This window comes from Pelophylax lessonae (assembly GCF_965119305.1).
Source record: "Pelophylax lessonae genome assembly, chromosome: 12".
NCBI classification, from domain to species: Eukaryota; Metazoa; Chordata; class Amphibia; order Anura; family Ranidae; genus Pelophylax; species Pelophylax lessonae.
In genome coordinates, this window is record NC_138779.1 from 60,120,613 (window position 1) to 60,135,807 (window position 15,195).

General features: G+C 42.3%; 1 protein-coding gene across 1 annotated transcript in view; it reads left to right on the forward strand.

Annotated features, from left to right (window-relative positions):
• BCO2 (beta-carotene oxygenase 2) overlaps positions 1 to 15,195 on the forward strand; it is a 303,719-nt gene that overhangs the window by 220,014 nt on the left and 68,510 nt on the right. Inside the window, exon 12 of the mRNA XM_082274647.1 lies at positions 2,082 to 2,189. Coding sequence (XP_082130773.1) covers positions 2,082 to 2,189 — 108 coding nt within the window. The remainder of the gene's footprint in view (positions 1 to 2,081; positions 2,190 to 15,195) is intronic.

Genomic DNA, 15,195 nt, shown 5'->3' on the forward strand with positions numbered 1-15,195 from the left:
GTATAACCTAACTGTGGGGGAATAAATATATCTTTTGAACGTATTACACTATCAGCCCCTTTTTTTTCATCCACATATATCGGGGAAACACATTTCTATCCCAACGGAGCGATCCTTAATTTGGATGAAATATTGGAGCACGGACGCTACAGTCCCATCATTATATCCAAACACGCTGAGCCATCTATAGTATGGTGAGTAGGGGACCTGGAGGGTCACTCATGTGAGCACCTTAATACACCTGGATGGATCTGCACTCGAGCACTTTTATTCACTTGCACTGAAGAAACAAAGACTTGCACTTGAGCACTTTAATATTAATTTTATTAAGAGACTTTATATGGTATAAAGCACTTATTGTGTTTATATTAATTTCACCATTTGTTGTTACATTATTTGTTGCTAGCGCTGTATTAACTTAATTTTACACATTTTTTCCATTAATTGGTTTGGATGCACAGCAGCTGCACATTAATTGATACACTTAATAAACAAGCAAAAAATTGGGGGAGCAGACCCTGAACATGTATATCTAAAGCCGGTGCAGCTATGGACCAAGCAACATGTATATTAAAAAAAGAATCGCGCAACCATGCAAAAGAAATGACTATCAAATATGGAGACCATCCATAAATAAAATTGGGGATTTAGTTCCACCATATGGCCATATCGTGCTCAAGCCCACCACTGCGTCAAAGTACCCCATTATCGGTGGGTCCTACACTATCCATAAAAAAGGGGTGAATCCAGCCTCTCTTACCCTTGGAGACAACGCTCCTTGCTGGGAAGGTGTGCTAATGCACTGCAGGGGACTCCTCCTATATCTACTTGATAGAGGACACCAATAGAGTACAGGTGTGTGTGGGGGATGGGATGCTCAACCACATAAGTCTGGTCAGACCGAATACATAATAAACAAGCAAAAAATTGGGGGAGCAGACCCTGAACATGTATATCTAAAGCCGGTGCAGCTATGGACCAAGCAACATGTATATTAAAAAAGAATAGCGCAACCATGCAAAAGAAATGACTATCAAATATGGAGACCATCCATAAATAAAAATGGGGATTTAGTTCCACCATATGGCCATATCGTGCTCAAGCCCACCACTGCGTCAAAGTACCCCATTATCGGTGGGTCCTACACTATCCATAAAAAAGGGGTGAATCCAGCCTCTCTTACCCTACTTTGACGCAGTGGTGGGCTTGAGCACGATATGGCCATATGGTGGAACTAAATCCCCATTTTTATTTATGGATTGTCTCCATATTTGATAGTCATTTCTTTTGCATGGTTGCGCTATTCTTTTTTAATATAATTGATACACTTACCAAATCACTAGTATTATTTATTAATTGTGTTGAGCGCTGTTATAAGTTTGTTTTTTTCCTTTACTGAGAATTACTTTGAAAAACACCCCCTAGCATTTCTTGTCATAGCCATCTTGAGTAAGGGCAGATGATTCAGCATGTAGGATTTACTTCCTGGAATGTATCTGCTATTAGCTCAGGCATGCAGGTGTTCTAAAATTTTGTCGGACGCATGAAAATTTCCCGTGGCGGTGTGTGCGTCCCATCTCAGCCCCTCCTCCTCTCAATTAGCTGTTCGCTAAGTCTTAGAATTTCATCGGACCTTGAAAATGTCTTGTGCGCATGCGCACCGGGGCTTGCACCAGCCGGAAGTGACGAGGTCCGGAATTTTCATGGGTCCGACAAAATTTTAGAACACCGGCAGGGGTGGTGTGCTTGGCAAGGAAAACCCCTCATTTTCCTACGCCTGGAAATGTAAAAAAAAAAAAAGTTTAAAACAAACAAATATGATATACTTTCCTATCTATTTATTAATGCTAGCAGCACAGGGATTAAAATATTAAACTATGACTGACAGAGTGAAGTTCTGCTTTAAGAATGTGATGCAGTGGTGCAGTTGGCCGGTCAGCCATGTAGTTCCTTTATGTATTTTCAATGAGCACAAAAAACAAATGTTCAAATCTATAAATCTATCAGATTTGAATTAGAAATATTTAGAAATATAGACATTTACATTTAAATATTGATTGATTTTTTCTGTATTTTTATAGGATAAAACAACATTTCTGCTCATCCTTGATGCCAAAGCCTTCACAGAAATTGCCCGGGCTGAAATTCCTGTACAGATGCCTTATGGATTCCATGGAATTTTCCTGCCTCAGAAATAATGTCATAGTTCATGATGGAGAACCTGTCAGCCAACCTAAGCTTTTAAATTTTAAATTCCTGCCTAAAAGCAGCCAAGGGGCCCCTCTTGGGCAAATCATACATGAGTCATTTTTTTTTCATTCAACCAGGGGGTTGAATGAAAAAAATAATGAACCGATTCTCCCATCCACATATTCGATATGGATGGGGAAATCACTCCTGCTAAGCTATTGGGGTTGATTTACTAAAGGCAAATACACTGTGCACTGCAAGTGCACTTTGAAGTGCAGTCACTGTATATCTGAGGGGAAGGTCTGAAGTCAAGGGGAGCTCAGCTGGTTTCTATCATCCAATAATGTGCAATTAAAAATGCTGTTTTTTATTTTCCTTGCATGTCCCCCTCGGATCTACAGCGACTACACTTCTAGTGCACAGTGGATTTGCCTTTAGTAAATAAACCCCATTGTATTCTGCCAGGAGGGAGCCCTGTATAGCCGTCTTTACTCCCTGTAGCTACGTTGTACTTTACCAGCTTTTTGTTGCTATGTTACAACTTTTTTGCCCTGGTGGACATGTATCCATGCTAAAATAATTTTTTAAAACAATAATTTTTACAGGAGCAGTGATTTTAATAACGCTTAAAGTGAAACAATAAAAATGAAATTTTTTTTTAAATATCGTGCCTGCGGGGTCCCCTTAATGTACCTGTAAAGTAGCGCATGTGTCTGATGTATGTAGCCAGCTGCAGCAATACTGACATTTCAAAAGAAAAAAATTTAATTTAAACTTGCTCACGGCTGTTATGTATTATCAGCTCCCGGCAAAACAGATAAAAAAAACATGAACCCCCCCCCCCCCGTCAGTCCATACCAGGCCCTTTGGGTCTGGCATGGATTTTAAGGGGAATGCCAAAATGTAAAAAAAAGAATGGCTTGGGGTCCCCCCCAAAATTCAGACCAGACCCTTATCTGAGCAAGCAGCCTGGCAGGCCAGGATGGGGGGGGGGGGGGGAATGAGCGAGCCATACCAGGCCATATGATGAATGCACCAACGAGGAACAATGCGTTACTAGACCTGAATAACACAGACCTGATTGCAGATGTTGAAATAAGGGGCAACTTAGCAAACAGTGACCACTGGTCAATTAGTTTCAGTGTAAATCACAGAAATAGGAAACATAAGGGTAATACAAAGACACTGAACTTCAAAAGAGCAAACTTCTTTAAACTGCGCTTTATGCTAGACGAAATTAAATGGGATAGAATCCTAGGAACATAGAACACTGAGGAAAAATGGGAGTGCTTTAAGAACATACTTAATAAAGGTATTGGCCAGTGCATTCCGACAAGGAATAGGTGTGAAATAGCTCAAATAACCCTGGGTGGCTAAATTCTAACGTAAAAATGTATAAAAAACAAAAGAAAAGAAAAGGTCTTCAAATACAAAGCTGAGGGGTCATTGGCAGCATTCCAGCACTACAAAGAATGCAATAAGAAATGTAAGAGCGCAATCAAGGCTGCTAAGATAGACCACGAAAAAAACATAGCGGAAGAGAGTAAAAAAAACCCCAAGAAACTCTTTAAGTATATAAATAGTAAGAAAGTGAGGCCAGAACATATTGGCCCCATAAAGGATGATGAAGGGAATGTGGCTATAAAGGACAGAGAGAAGACAGAGGTTCTGAATAAATTCTTCTCCTCAGTCTTCACAAAGGAAACAGGGGGATACAGTACCCTAGACTGTAATGTTAATGTTAATAACACGACACGCATGGTTAACAGAAGACAGAATCAGAACTAGACTAGATAGAAAAATGTAACATAAATAAGTCACCGGGACCAGATGGCTTACACCCGAGGGTTCTTAAGGAACTCAGTCAGGTGATAGCCATACCATAGATCCAAATTTTTATGGACAGTCAACTGACGGTAATGGTACAAACTGATTGGAGAAAAGCCAATATGGCACCAATATTTTGAAAATATTTTAAAAAGGGCTGAGATATATCCCTGGGAACTACAGGCTGGTTAGCCTAACATCAATAGTCTGCAAGCTCTTGGAGGGATGGTTAGGGACTATATACAAGATTTTAGTAATAAAAACTGTATCATTTGTAGTAATCACGCGGCCGCTGTTAGAAATCACGGGGGCCCCGTACAACTTATTCCAAACAAAAAGATAGTGACTGCACTCCGATGTATATCAAAGCATATGAAGTATTTATTCATCACCACGGACATCACAGCAAGACTAATACATCACAGGACAGGTATTTGGTTGACGCATTTCACGACACTGATGATCGCTTACTCGTAACCATTCCTCCTGTACAACCAATATTAAATTGCTAAAATGCCATGGTCACAATAGTATGCTTTGCAGCCATGGCAGAAATTAGAGCCTCACTACTGCCGCCTCATGACACCTGTTTTTTTTTTTTTACTTGTTTAATTTCTAAATGGAAATTTTACGCTGCGAGACTGCACTGCAACTGTGAGCCAATTATTTGGCTTCAAGGTGCAGAGTGACCCCATTGCACTCATTGGGAGTTTGACAGGTAGTGCTGCCTGTCAAACTCTGCAGCCTGTGGTAAAAATTCTGCAGCTCTGAAGTAAAGCACCACAGCCATGGCATGTATACAGCCCTGTCTGACTATATGACAGCTGGCTTCTGTCGAAGGGGCATGACCAAAAAAGGTCTGCCGACCATCTCCTGATCAGTGCTTTCAGCCAATGACTGTCAGGTTTTTTTCGTTCAATCCGTGGGGTTTAATAAAAAAAAAAAAAATCTATCAGTGTATACTAGGTATTAGGCTGCATTCACTTTTGACGTTTCCTGAATGTGTGACATAGTGCACAGGTAAATAACTTTTTTTAGTACATTTTGGAAATTCACTGCAGATGCGCATAGTGCTTGTGGTGCCATTAATTGTTAATGGCACTCCAAATGCAATTAGCAGACGTGTTTTGTCATGAGGCAAAGCTGCATGCCTTAATAGGTTCTAGAGCGTCTATGATGTGTTTGTCACACATATGGCAGCCAATTCAAGTTAATAGGCTATCCTATGTGTGAAAAACAAGCAAAAAAGTGAACAGAAATGTGTGTTCCTGCTAAATGAAACACGAAAGGGACCTTAGGGGTGGTATATAGAAATGGCTCCCCCCACTCATCCCCTCCAGCATAATAAGCAGTGCTCCGTCCAAACCCTGGAGGTCACAGTGAACTCAGAGCAGTGAGACCACCATCTGGAGGGAGGGGGAGCAGGGGTCAGGAATCAGGGAGTAGGGGGAGCAAGCTTCCTGCTCATTCATCACACTGACAGGAGATAACACTGCCTTAAATTGGGACACTTTGCCAGTATGTAGAACCGATCCCTCTGCAGAGCTGCCGGAGGGAGAAAATTGGCAGCGCTACATGGGGATCCACAAGTGTCACAAGGCACTACAGCTGGCTCTCCTGAGCCCCTCTTCTGAAGTGACAAAGCTCTGGCCCGGTACAGGAGGGCTGGCTGTACTTCCCTTATCAGTGGCCCTGAGTAATCAGCATGAATTTATGAAGAATCGTTCTTGCCAGACCAATCTATTAACCTTCTATGAAGAAGTGAGCTGCCATCTAGATAAAGGAAAGCCTGTGGATGTGGTGTATCTGGACTTTGCTAAGGAATTTGATACAGTTCTCCATAAACGTTTACTGTACAAACTAGGGTACGTAGGTGTGGATCATAGGGTGAGTACCTGGATAGAGAACTGGCTTCAGGGGCGAGTCCAGAGGGTGGTGATAAATGGCGAGCACTTGGATTGGTCTGGTGTGGAAAGTGGGGTCCTGGGACCAATCCAGTTTAATATATTCATAAATGTAGCCCTACTCCCAGGGCTATATCCTCTTCAATTCTTTGCCTGTCCTGATAACATCTTACCAGAGAGACTGCATGCACTGCTCGCGGAATTCAATATGGCCGAATCCTAGGAACACCCTACAATATCCTCCATGCCTACACCTGCAGGGGACACCGCAGCCATTCTCTCTGCAATTGAGCATGGTAGATCTTCCTTGCGCTCTTGCATGAACAAACTGACCGAGGACTGAAACCTTGTCAGAGCAGACTTAGATAAGATCCGTGGCCGCCCTACTGAATCTGAGAGCAGGGTCCCAGTCGCCGAAGACCTAACTGCCCGGCACACCCGACAAATAATGGAGCTGGAGCTCACTGTTAGGGCACATCCGACTCTCAAATATGAAAACCCAACAGTGCACTTCTATACTGACTTCTCTGCAGATCTCCAGAAGAAATGGAAAACTTTCCAGGATGTACGCAGACACCTCCGTGAGAAAAGGTTACCCTATGATATGCTATACCCAAGTCACCTGAGGGAAATACATGCTGCCACGGCCAAATTCTTTGAGTCCCCAGAGGATGCAGAATCTTGGCTATCCACACTGCAATAATTGCTACTCTGTAATTGCACGTGGCTGCCACGTTGCAAAGTCATGGAAGTTTGTTGGCCTGTTTTTCTTTTTGTTTGTTCTGATATTATGATGTGTCATCTGGGCGAACACTAAGCGTGGGGATATAGAGCCTCTCAGTAGAGCTCACATCACTATCCTGACACCCTGCTCGGAGATGTGCACCATTGGATTGGAGGGTGTAAGTCTCCTTATCCCTCTCATTATGATCTTCCATTTTCGTCACCATTTTCACTCTTGAAAAAGGAGCTGGATTAGTATGAACTCTTATTCTCAATCTTCTCTTTTCTCCACTGTTTGGAGTAACCCGAGAGTCTGTCACAGGTTTTAAGAAACCTGGACTGTACAAGTACAGGTTGTAAGTTTTTGTTTTCGACCTCTTTATGTCACATGCCTAGAAGTTACAGGCTCCTAGTTTTTTTTTTTGTTTAGGGATGAAACTAACCAGCATCAGTTCCCGTTGCTGGTTAGTAGGGTATAGTTATCTTGCTGCCTATTATTTTTTACTACAAATGTGATAAGAATATGCAACTGCATTTACTCATATCTTTTGGTATATTCAATGTCTCATGCTGTTATTTTCTGTCCTGGATTTGTTGGGGTGTGGGGCTTGGCTGGATAGATACCTGACTCCTCATCTAGCTAAATCTCTTAAACTCACCTGGTTATGGAGCTTAAATTGATATTGTGAAATGTGCGGGGCCTAAACAATAGATTCAAATGAGCCTAAGGCTAGATACACACTATACAACTTTTGTTGTTAGATTTCCTTTAGATTCACCTTCAACAGTGTAGTGTAATGGCCTGCCTGATTGCATATAAATTGAAAGTGTTTAGGTTTGACCTCATATTATATGGTTTTGGTAAATCTAAAGGAAAAAATCTAAAGAAAGTTGTGTAGTGTGTATCCAGCTTAAGGCTGGCCATACATGTTCAACTTTTGTTGTACAATTTTCTGTTAGATTTACCACAAACCATATGAGGTCAAAGCTAAACAACACTTTCACTTGTATCTAATTAGGCAGGCCTTTGTACTACATAGTTAAACATAGAATGTGTCGGCAGATAAGAACCATTTGGCCCATCTAGTCTGCTCAATATATCTGAATCCTATGAATAGTCCCTGGCCCTATCTTATATGAAGGATAGCCTTATGCCTATCCCATGCATGCTTAAAGTCCTTCACTGTATTTGCAGCTACCACTTCTGCAGGAAGGTTATTCCATGCATCCACTACTCTCTCAGTAAAGTAATACTTCCTCATATTACTTTTAAACCTTTGCCCCTCTAATTTAAAACTGTGTCCTCTTGTGGTAGTTTTTCTTCTTTTAAATATGCTCTCCTCCTTTACCGAGTTGATTCCCTTTATGTATTTAAAAGTTTCTATCATATCCCCTCTGTCTCTTCTTTCTTCCAAGCTATACATGTTAAGGTCCTTTAACCTTTCCTGGTAAGTTTTTTCCTGCAATCCATGTACTAGTTTAGTAGCTCTTCTCTGAACTCTCTCTAGAGTATCTATATCCTTCTGGAGATATGGCCTCCAGTACTGCGCACAATACTCCAAGTGAGGTCTCACCAGTGTTCTGTACAGCGGCATAAGCACTTCTCTCTTTCTACTGCTTATACCTCTCCCTATACATCCAAGCATTCTCCTGGCATTTCGTGCTGCTCTATTACATTGACTTCCCACCTTTAAGTCTTCTGAAATAATTACTCCTAAATCCCTTTCCTCAGATACTGAGGTCAGGACTGTGTCAAATATTCTATATTCTGCCCTTGGGTTTTTACTCCCCAGGTGCATTATCTTGCACTTATCCACATTAAATTTCAGTTGCCAGAGTTCTGACCATTCTTCTAGTTTTCCTAAATCCTTTTCCATTTGGCGTTTCCCTCCAGGAACATCAACCCTGTTGCATATCTTTGTGTCATCAGCAAAAAGACAAACCTTACCATGGAGGCCTTTTGCAATATCACTTATGAAGATATTAAACAAAATTGGTCCCAGTACAGATCCCTGAGGTACCCCACTGGTAACATGACCTTGTTCTGAATGTTCTCCATTGACTACAACCCTCTGTTGTCTGTCACTCAGCCACTGCCTAATCCACTCAACAATATGGGAGTCCATGCTCAATGACTGCAGTTTATTGATAAGTCTTCTATGTGGGACAGTGTCAAAAGCCTTACTAAAATCTAGATATGCAATGTCTACTGCACCTCCACCGTCTATTATTTTAGTCACCCAGTCAAAAAAATCTATAAGATTTGTTTGACATGATCTCCCTGAAGTAAACCCATGTTGTTTTTCATCTTGCAATCCATGGGATTGAAGATGTTCCACAATCCTATCCTTTAATAGGGTTTCCATTAATTTGCCTACTATTGATGTCAGACTCACTGGTCTATAGTTGCTCGATTCCTCCCTACTACCTTTCTTGTGAATGGCCACGACATTTGCCAATTTCCAATCTTCCGGGACGACTCCTGTTACTAAAGATTGGTTAAATAAATCTGTTAATGGTTTTGCCAGCTCACCACTAAGCTCTTTTAGACCCCAGAATTCACCCAAAGAACCACTTACCTATGCTAGACCCCAAGGGGTCATCTGGTAAGTGGGCTGCATTATAGGTGAAGGATACTCCACACCACAAGTCCCACTGGATTCTCACCAGTCCAATTTGAGCACCTTTGGCACTTTATCTTAAATAATTGCACTATTCTTGGACTATTATAAATATTGCATATAAAGTGTATATCTTGCCCATTCCATATCACTTTGTGCACAGTCACTTTATAAACTTAATATTTTTTAGCACAGTTTTTAGCACTTAGAAGTGTATATATGCTGTGCACAGTCACTTTATTTAAGCACTAATTGGTGTTTCAAAACTACTGTTGTTATATATCTATTTGTACATTTGTTTTGGGGTTATTTACTTATGAGCGCTGTCTACCCTTTTGTTTCATACAATGCAGTTACTTGCTAGGGGGAGAACCTAGACAACAAACTCAGCAATGGAATGCAATGCCAAGCTGCTGCAAGCAAAGCCAACAGAATACTGGCATGTATAAAAAAGGGGATTCACTCCAGAGAAAAAAAATGATAATTCTCCCACTCTACAAGACTCGCACCTCGAGTATGCCATCCAGTTCTGGGCACCGGTCCTCAGGAAGGATGTGCTGGAACTGGAGAAAGTCCACAGAAGGGCAACAAAGATAATTAGGGGAATGGAGTACTTTAGCTATGAGGAAAGACTACAAAGCACTGAACTTATTCTCTCTGGAGAAGAGACGCTTGAGAGGGGATATGACATCAATGTACAAATACTGTACTGGTGACCCTAGCATAGGGAACAAACTTTTCAGCCAAAGGGAATTTAAAAAGACACGTGGCCATTCACTAAAATTATAAAAGAAGCAGTTTAACCTTAAACTGCGTAACAGGTTCTTAACCGTCAGAGCAGTAAGGATGTGGAATTCTCTTGCACAAGCAGTGGTATCAGCAGGGAGCATTGATAGTTTCAAAAAACTATTACATTACTTAACAACACACACATTCATCATAGGTAGAACTGGATGGACTGGTTTCTTTTTTCAACCTCATTATGTAACCATACACCTGTGCTGAGACTGCGCCCACTGCACACTCCCAGCACCCTTACCGTCCCCTACCTGAAAGCTCCCGATCAAGAGTTTTCGGCCCACATGACCGCCGTGACAGCCAATCATAGCGGTCATGTGATTCTGCCCTCTAGCCCTCACACAGTCTGGAGTCCTTGGGGCTAATCTTGTACACAGTTCAAGCCAGAGTTGTACTTCCTCAGGAGAAAGTTACCTCCCCATGGTCACACACGTGGAACCTCGGATCCATATATTACCCCTCAGTTTGCTTCCGCATCAGGGTTTTTAGACCTCCTAAATCCAAGATCCTAACGACGTAGAACAAGCTATTTCAATCCCTGGATCACCCAATACTTCTCTCAAGCCAGACAAAGATCTTCCTGGTGTGATAGATCTCCAATTCTGCCCTGGAATTGGGAAAAATGTCCTTCACATACCCAGGAAGTTGGCGACAAAGAATGCCAGTTAAAAACTCTAAAGGGGACTTGGCCTTCACAGGAGTCAAGACTTCCCATCAACTTTTTGGAACAGAGAGACATCAGATTCACTCTACAACACTAAATCCCCCTTCTACAGGGTGACCCAGGCAAGTGCAATCAGAAAATGCCACAGCTGTGGCCTACATAACCATCAAGGGGCACCAGAAGTCAAGCTGTCTAAGAGAAACAAGTCTGATTCTTTCCTGGGTAGAGTCTCACATCCCACGTCTCTCGACTGTCCAGATGCCTGGAGTGGACAATTGCAATGTGAACTTCCTAAGTCACCAATGCATAGATCTGGGGGAATGGTCTCTGCACCACAAAATTGTTCAAAATCTCTGTCAAAGGTGGGAAAAGCCAAATGTGGAGATCTTCTCCAGGTTCAACAAGCTGAACAGATTTGTAGCCAGGATCTGGCCCTTGATGTAGATACTAGTGCAGGGATTCCCAAACTACAGCCCTCCAGTTGATCAGGAACTACAATTCTCACCATGCCTAGTAATGTATGTGAATGTCAGAGTTTTACAATGCCTCATGGGATGTGTAGTTCTGCAACAGCTGCAGGCCGTAGTTTGGGAATCCCTCACCTAGTGATTCCTTGGATTTACAGTCAGGTCCATAAATATTGGGACATCAACACAATTCTAATCTTTTTGGCTCTATACACCACCACAATGGATTTAAAATGAAACAAACAAGATGTGCTTTAACTGAAGACTTCCAGCTTTAATTTGAGGGTATTTACATCCAAATCAGGTGAAAGGTGTAGGAATTATAACAGTTTGTATATGTGCCTCCCACTTTTTAAGGGACCAAAAGTAATGGACAATTGGCTGTTCAGCTGTTCCATGGCCAGGTGTGTGTTATTCCCTCATTATCCCATTTACAAGGAGCAGATAAAAGGTCCAGAGTTAATTTCAAGTCTGCTGTTTGCATTTGGAATCTGTTGCTGCCAACTCTCAATATGAGATCCAAAGAGCTGTCACTATCAGTAAAGCAAGCCATCGTTAGGCTGAAAAAACAAAACAAACCCATTAGAGAGATAGCAAAACATAAGATGTGGCCAAATCAACTGTTTGGAACATCCTTAAAAAGAAAGAACGCACCGGTGAGCTCAGCAACACCAAAAGACCCGGAAGACCACGGAAAACAACTGCGGTGGATGACCGGAGAATTCTTTCCCTGGTGAAGAAAACATCCTTCACAACAGTTGGCCAGATCAAGAACACTCTCCAGGAGGTAGGTGTATGTGTGTCAAAGTCAAAAATCAAGAGAAGACTTCACCAGAGTGAATAGAGAGGGTTTTACCACAAGATGTAAACCATTGGTGAGCCTCAAAAATAGGAAGGCCAGATTAAAGTTTGCCAAAAACATCTAAAAAAGCCTTCACAGTTCTGGACCAACATCCTATGGACAGATGAGACCAAGATCAACTTGTACCAGAGTGATGGGAAGAGAAGAGCATGGAGAAGGGAAGGAACTTCTCATGATCCAAAGCATACCACCTCATCAGTGAAGCATGGTGGTGGTAATGTCATGGCGTGGGCATGTATGGCTGCCAATGGAACTGGTTTTCTTGTATTTATTGATGATGTGACTGCTGACAAAAGCAGCAGGAGGAATTCTGAAGTGTTTCGGGCAATATTATCTGCTCATATTCAGCCAAATGCTTCAGAACTCACTGGACGGTGCTTCACAGTGCAGATAGACAATGACCCGAAGCATACTGCGAAAGCAACCAAAGAGCTTTTTCAGGGAAAGAAGTGGAATGTTATGCAATGGCAAAGTCAATCACCTGACCTGAATCCGATTGAGCATGCATTTCACTTGCTGAAGACAAAACTGAAGGGAAAATGCCCCAAGAACAAGCAGGAAATGAAGACAGTTGCAGTAGAGGCCTGGCAGAGCATCACCAGGGATGAAACCCAGCGTCTGGTGATGTCTATGCGTTCCAGACTTCAGGCTGTAATTGACTGCAAAGGATTTGCAACCAAGTATTAAAAATTGAAAGTTTGATTTATGATTGTTAATCTGTCCCTTAAAAGCTGGAGGCACATATACAAACTGTTGTAATTCCTACACTTTTCTCCTGATTTGGATGTAAATACCCTCAAATTAAAGCTGAAAGTCTGCAGTTAAAGCACATCTTGTTTGTTTCATTTCAAATCCATTGTGGTGGTGTATAGAGCCAAAAATATTAAAATTGTGTTGATGTCCCAATATTTATGGACCTGACTGTAATTTAGGCTGATTTATGACTTCCCTCTGATGAAGACCCCCCTCAACTGCAGTGCAAGACAGAGGAGGAAAGGGTTCTGGTAATTCTCATTGCACCAAATTGGCCCAGAAAAACGTGGTATACAGACATACTCAAACTTCTGGTGGATGAGCCTTGGCCTCTTTTAAACAGACCAGATTTACTGGCCCAAGGTTCTCTATTCTATTCTGCTTAATGGATAAAGTAGCACATGAGCATCTTTGGACAGCAGTATTGCCAGTCTGAGGGAGGGGGAGTGTTAGATAAACTAGCACATTTAAATACACTAACAAATTGAAGACAAACTCCAACTAATACCTTATAAACAGTTACAGCAAACATGTTTTTTTTTCCTTTTGGGGTGAAGGTTTTACATGAATAAATAAAAGCTAATCATTCCCTGTTAGTGTTAAATTGTTTGTATCATCTCTGTAACTGAAATATTCTGCTGGAGAGCTTCTTCTTTTGAAAAACAACAGACTTACTGACTGGATCTCCAGATGAAAATAGAGGAAAGAAAGCCTATTTAGCCATCACATCTAAGAAATTGTATGCTGCAATATAATAAATGCTTGATTTTGGGTTTAACGCTGCTATAACAACATCGTTGTTGAAATTTAATTCTTGAAGGATAGGATAGGGTATTTCTAACTCTATCCACTTATATTTTTGTTTTTCTTTAGTTGTTTTGACCTACGTCTGGTCCTGAGTACTCTTAAAGTGGTTTTAAACCCTCACATATACCTGGTGAAATGACTGGCCTAAGGCTATAGTTATACACAGAGGTGAAACAAATCCTCCTACGTAAGTTGCACCTGTTTATCTGCAATTCCTCTCATCTCTACATCCGTTTAAAATGCTGAATTATAAAGCTTGTCTGAGAGTTCAGAAAAAGGGGGTGGAGAGCTGAAGTTACACTCTGCAGAGCTCAGTGAGGAGAGCTCTGACAGCTGATTGGAGGGAAGGGACACACCCCCCTCCACACAGCTCAACGGAACAGAGCTGAGGCTGTCAATTCCCCGGAGGTCCCTCCCCTGTCACCTTTTTTCTCTTGGTGTCAGGAAAATTTGTTAGAAGTGATTCATGTACATAGCAGGGGAGCGAAGCAGCAGACAGAATGACAATTATTGCTCTGGATTGAGACAAGTACACACTATAGAGGGATATACTTTGTTCATATTTTATGACTGAGGTATACAACCACCTAAAGGGACTGATTTCTGCCTTATCCATTCTCCTCCTGCCTCACAATCCCTTATCATCAATTTTCTTCAGAGAGTTGTTCATTTAAACCCCCCAAATTCCACGTCTTGTGTTGCCTTGGGATCCCAACCTGGTGTACTCTGTACTCCGTTTTCTATACTGTGTCTATGACAGACACGACAACACCGTTCAGCTGGGGCTGCATGCTTTAGTCTAGATCAGGAGTTCCCAAACTGTGGGTCAGGACCCACTGGTGGGTCGCGAGCTGCAAATGAGTGGGTCGCGCTGAGCCGGAAATCACTGGGAGCGGGCCCGCTTAAATTGTGCTGTGCGAGCCCGCGCAAATTACAGAGAGCCAGAGCAGGCAAATTGCGATTAATTCAGGACCCCGCCCATGTCGTTTACGGAGGCTGGTCTGCATTTCCCGTGAGGAGGATACTTGCATCAGTGAGTACATATATGGGCTGTTATGTAGGATATGTTCATGGGGTGCAGAGCCAGCTCCTCTGTCCTGCTGGCGGCAGCGGTGGTGGCTAGACTGGCGGCGGGATTCTCTCAGCTATAGCGGGCAGAGACGGCAGCCTCCGTGTCATAGGAGGACCAGATGGCCAGGCAGTGTCAGGAGTTCATGGCAGCTTCTGTGACCCCAGTAGAGGATCTGTAGGAGAAGAGCCAGGACACCAAAACCAGCATAGAGCTCCTCATCATGGAGACTCTGGGTGAGGTGTGCTGGGCCCTGGAGAGGGCAAACAGGGGCTTCACCTTCACTGTGGACCACTGGGAGAGGAAGAAGGGTGAGTGCCATATAGTCTGCTGATCACTGTCCTGGGGTGCTTGATTTCTGTCCCCTGCCTGCCTTATACTGTCTATGAGGGTGCTGATAACCTACAACTCCGCTTATATGCCACAGGTTTCTGACCCCTCACTTAGATCATCTGGCAAGTGTATTCAATAATAAATTGAAAAGTAGTGAATTGAAATTTTTAATTTAAC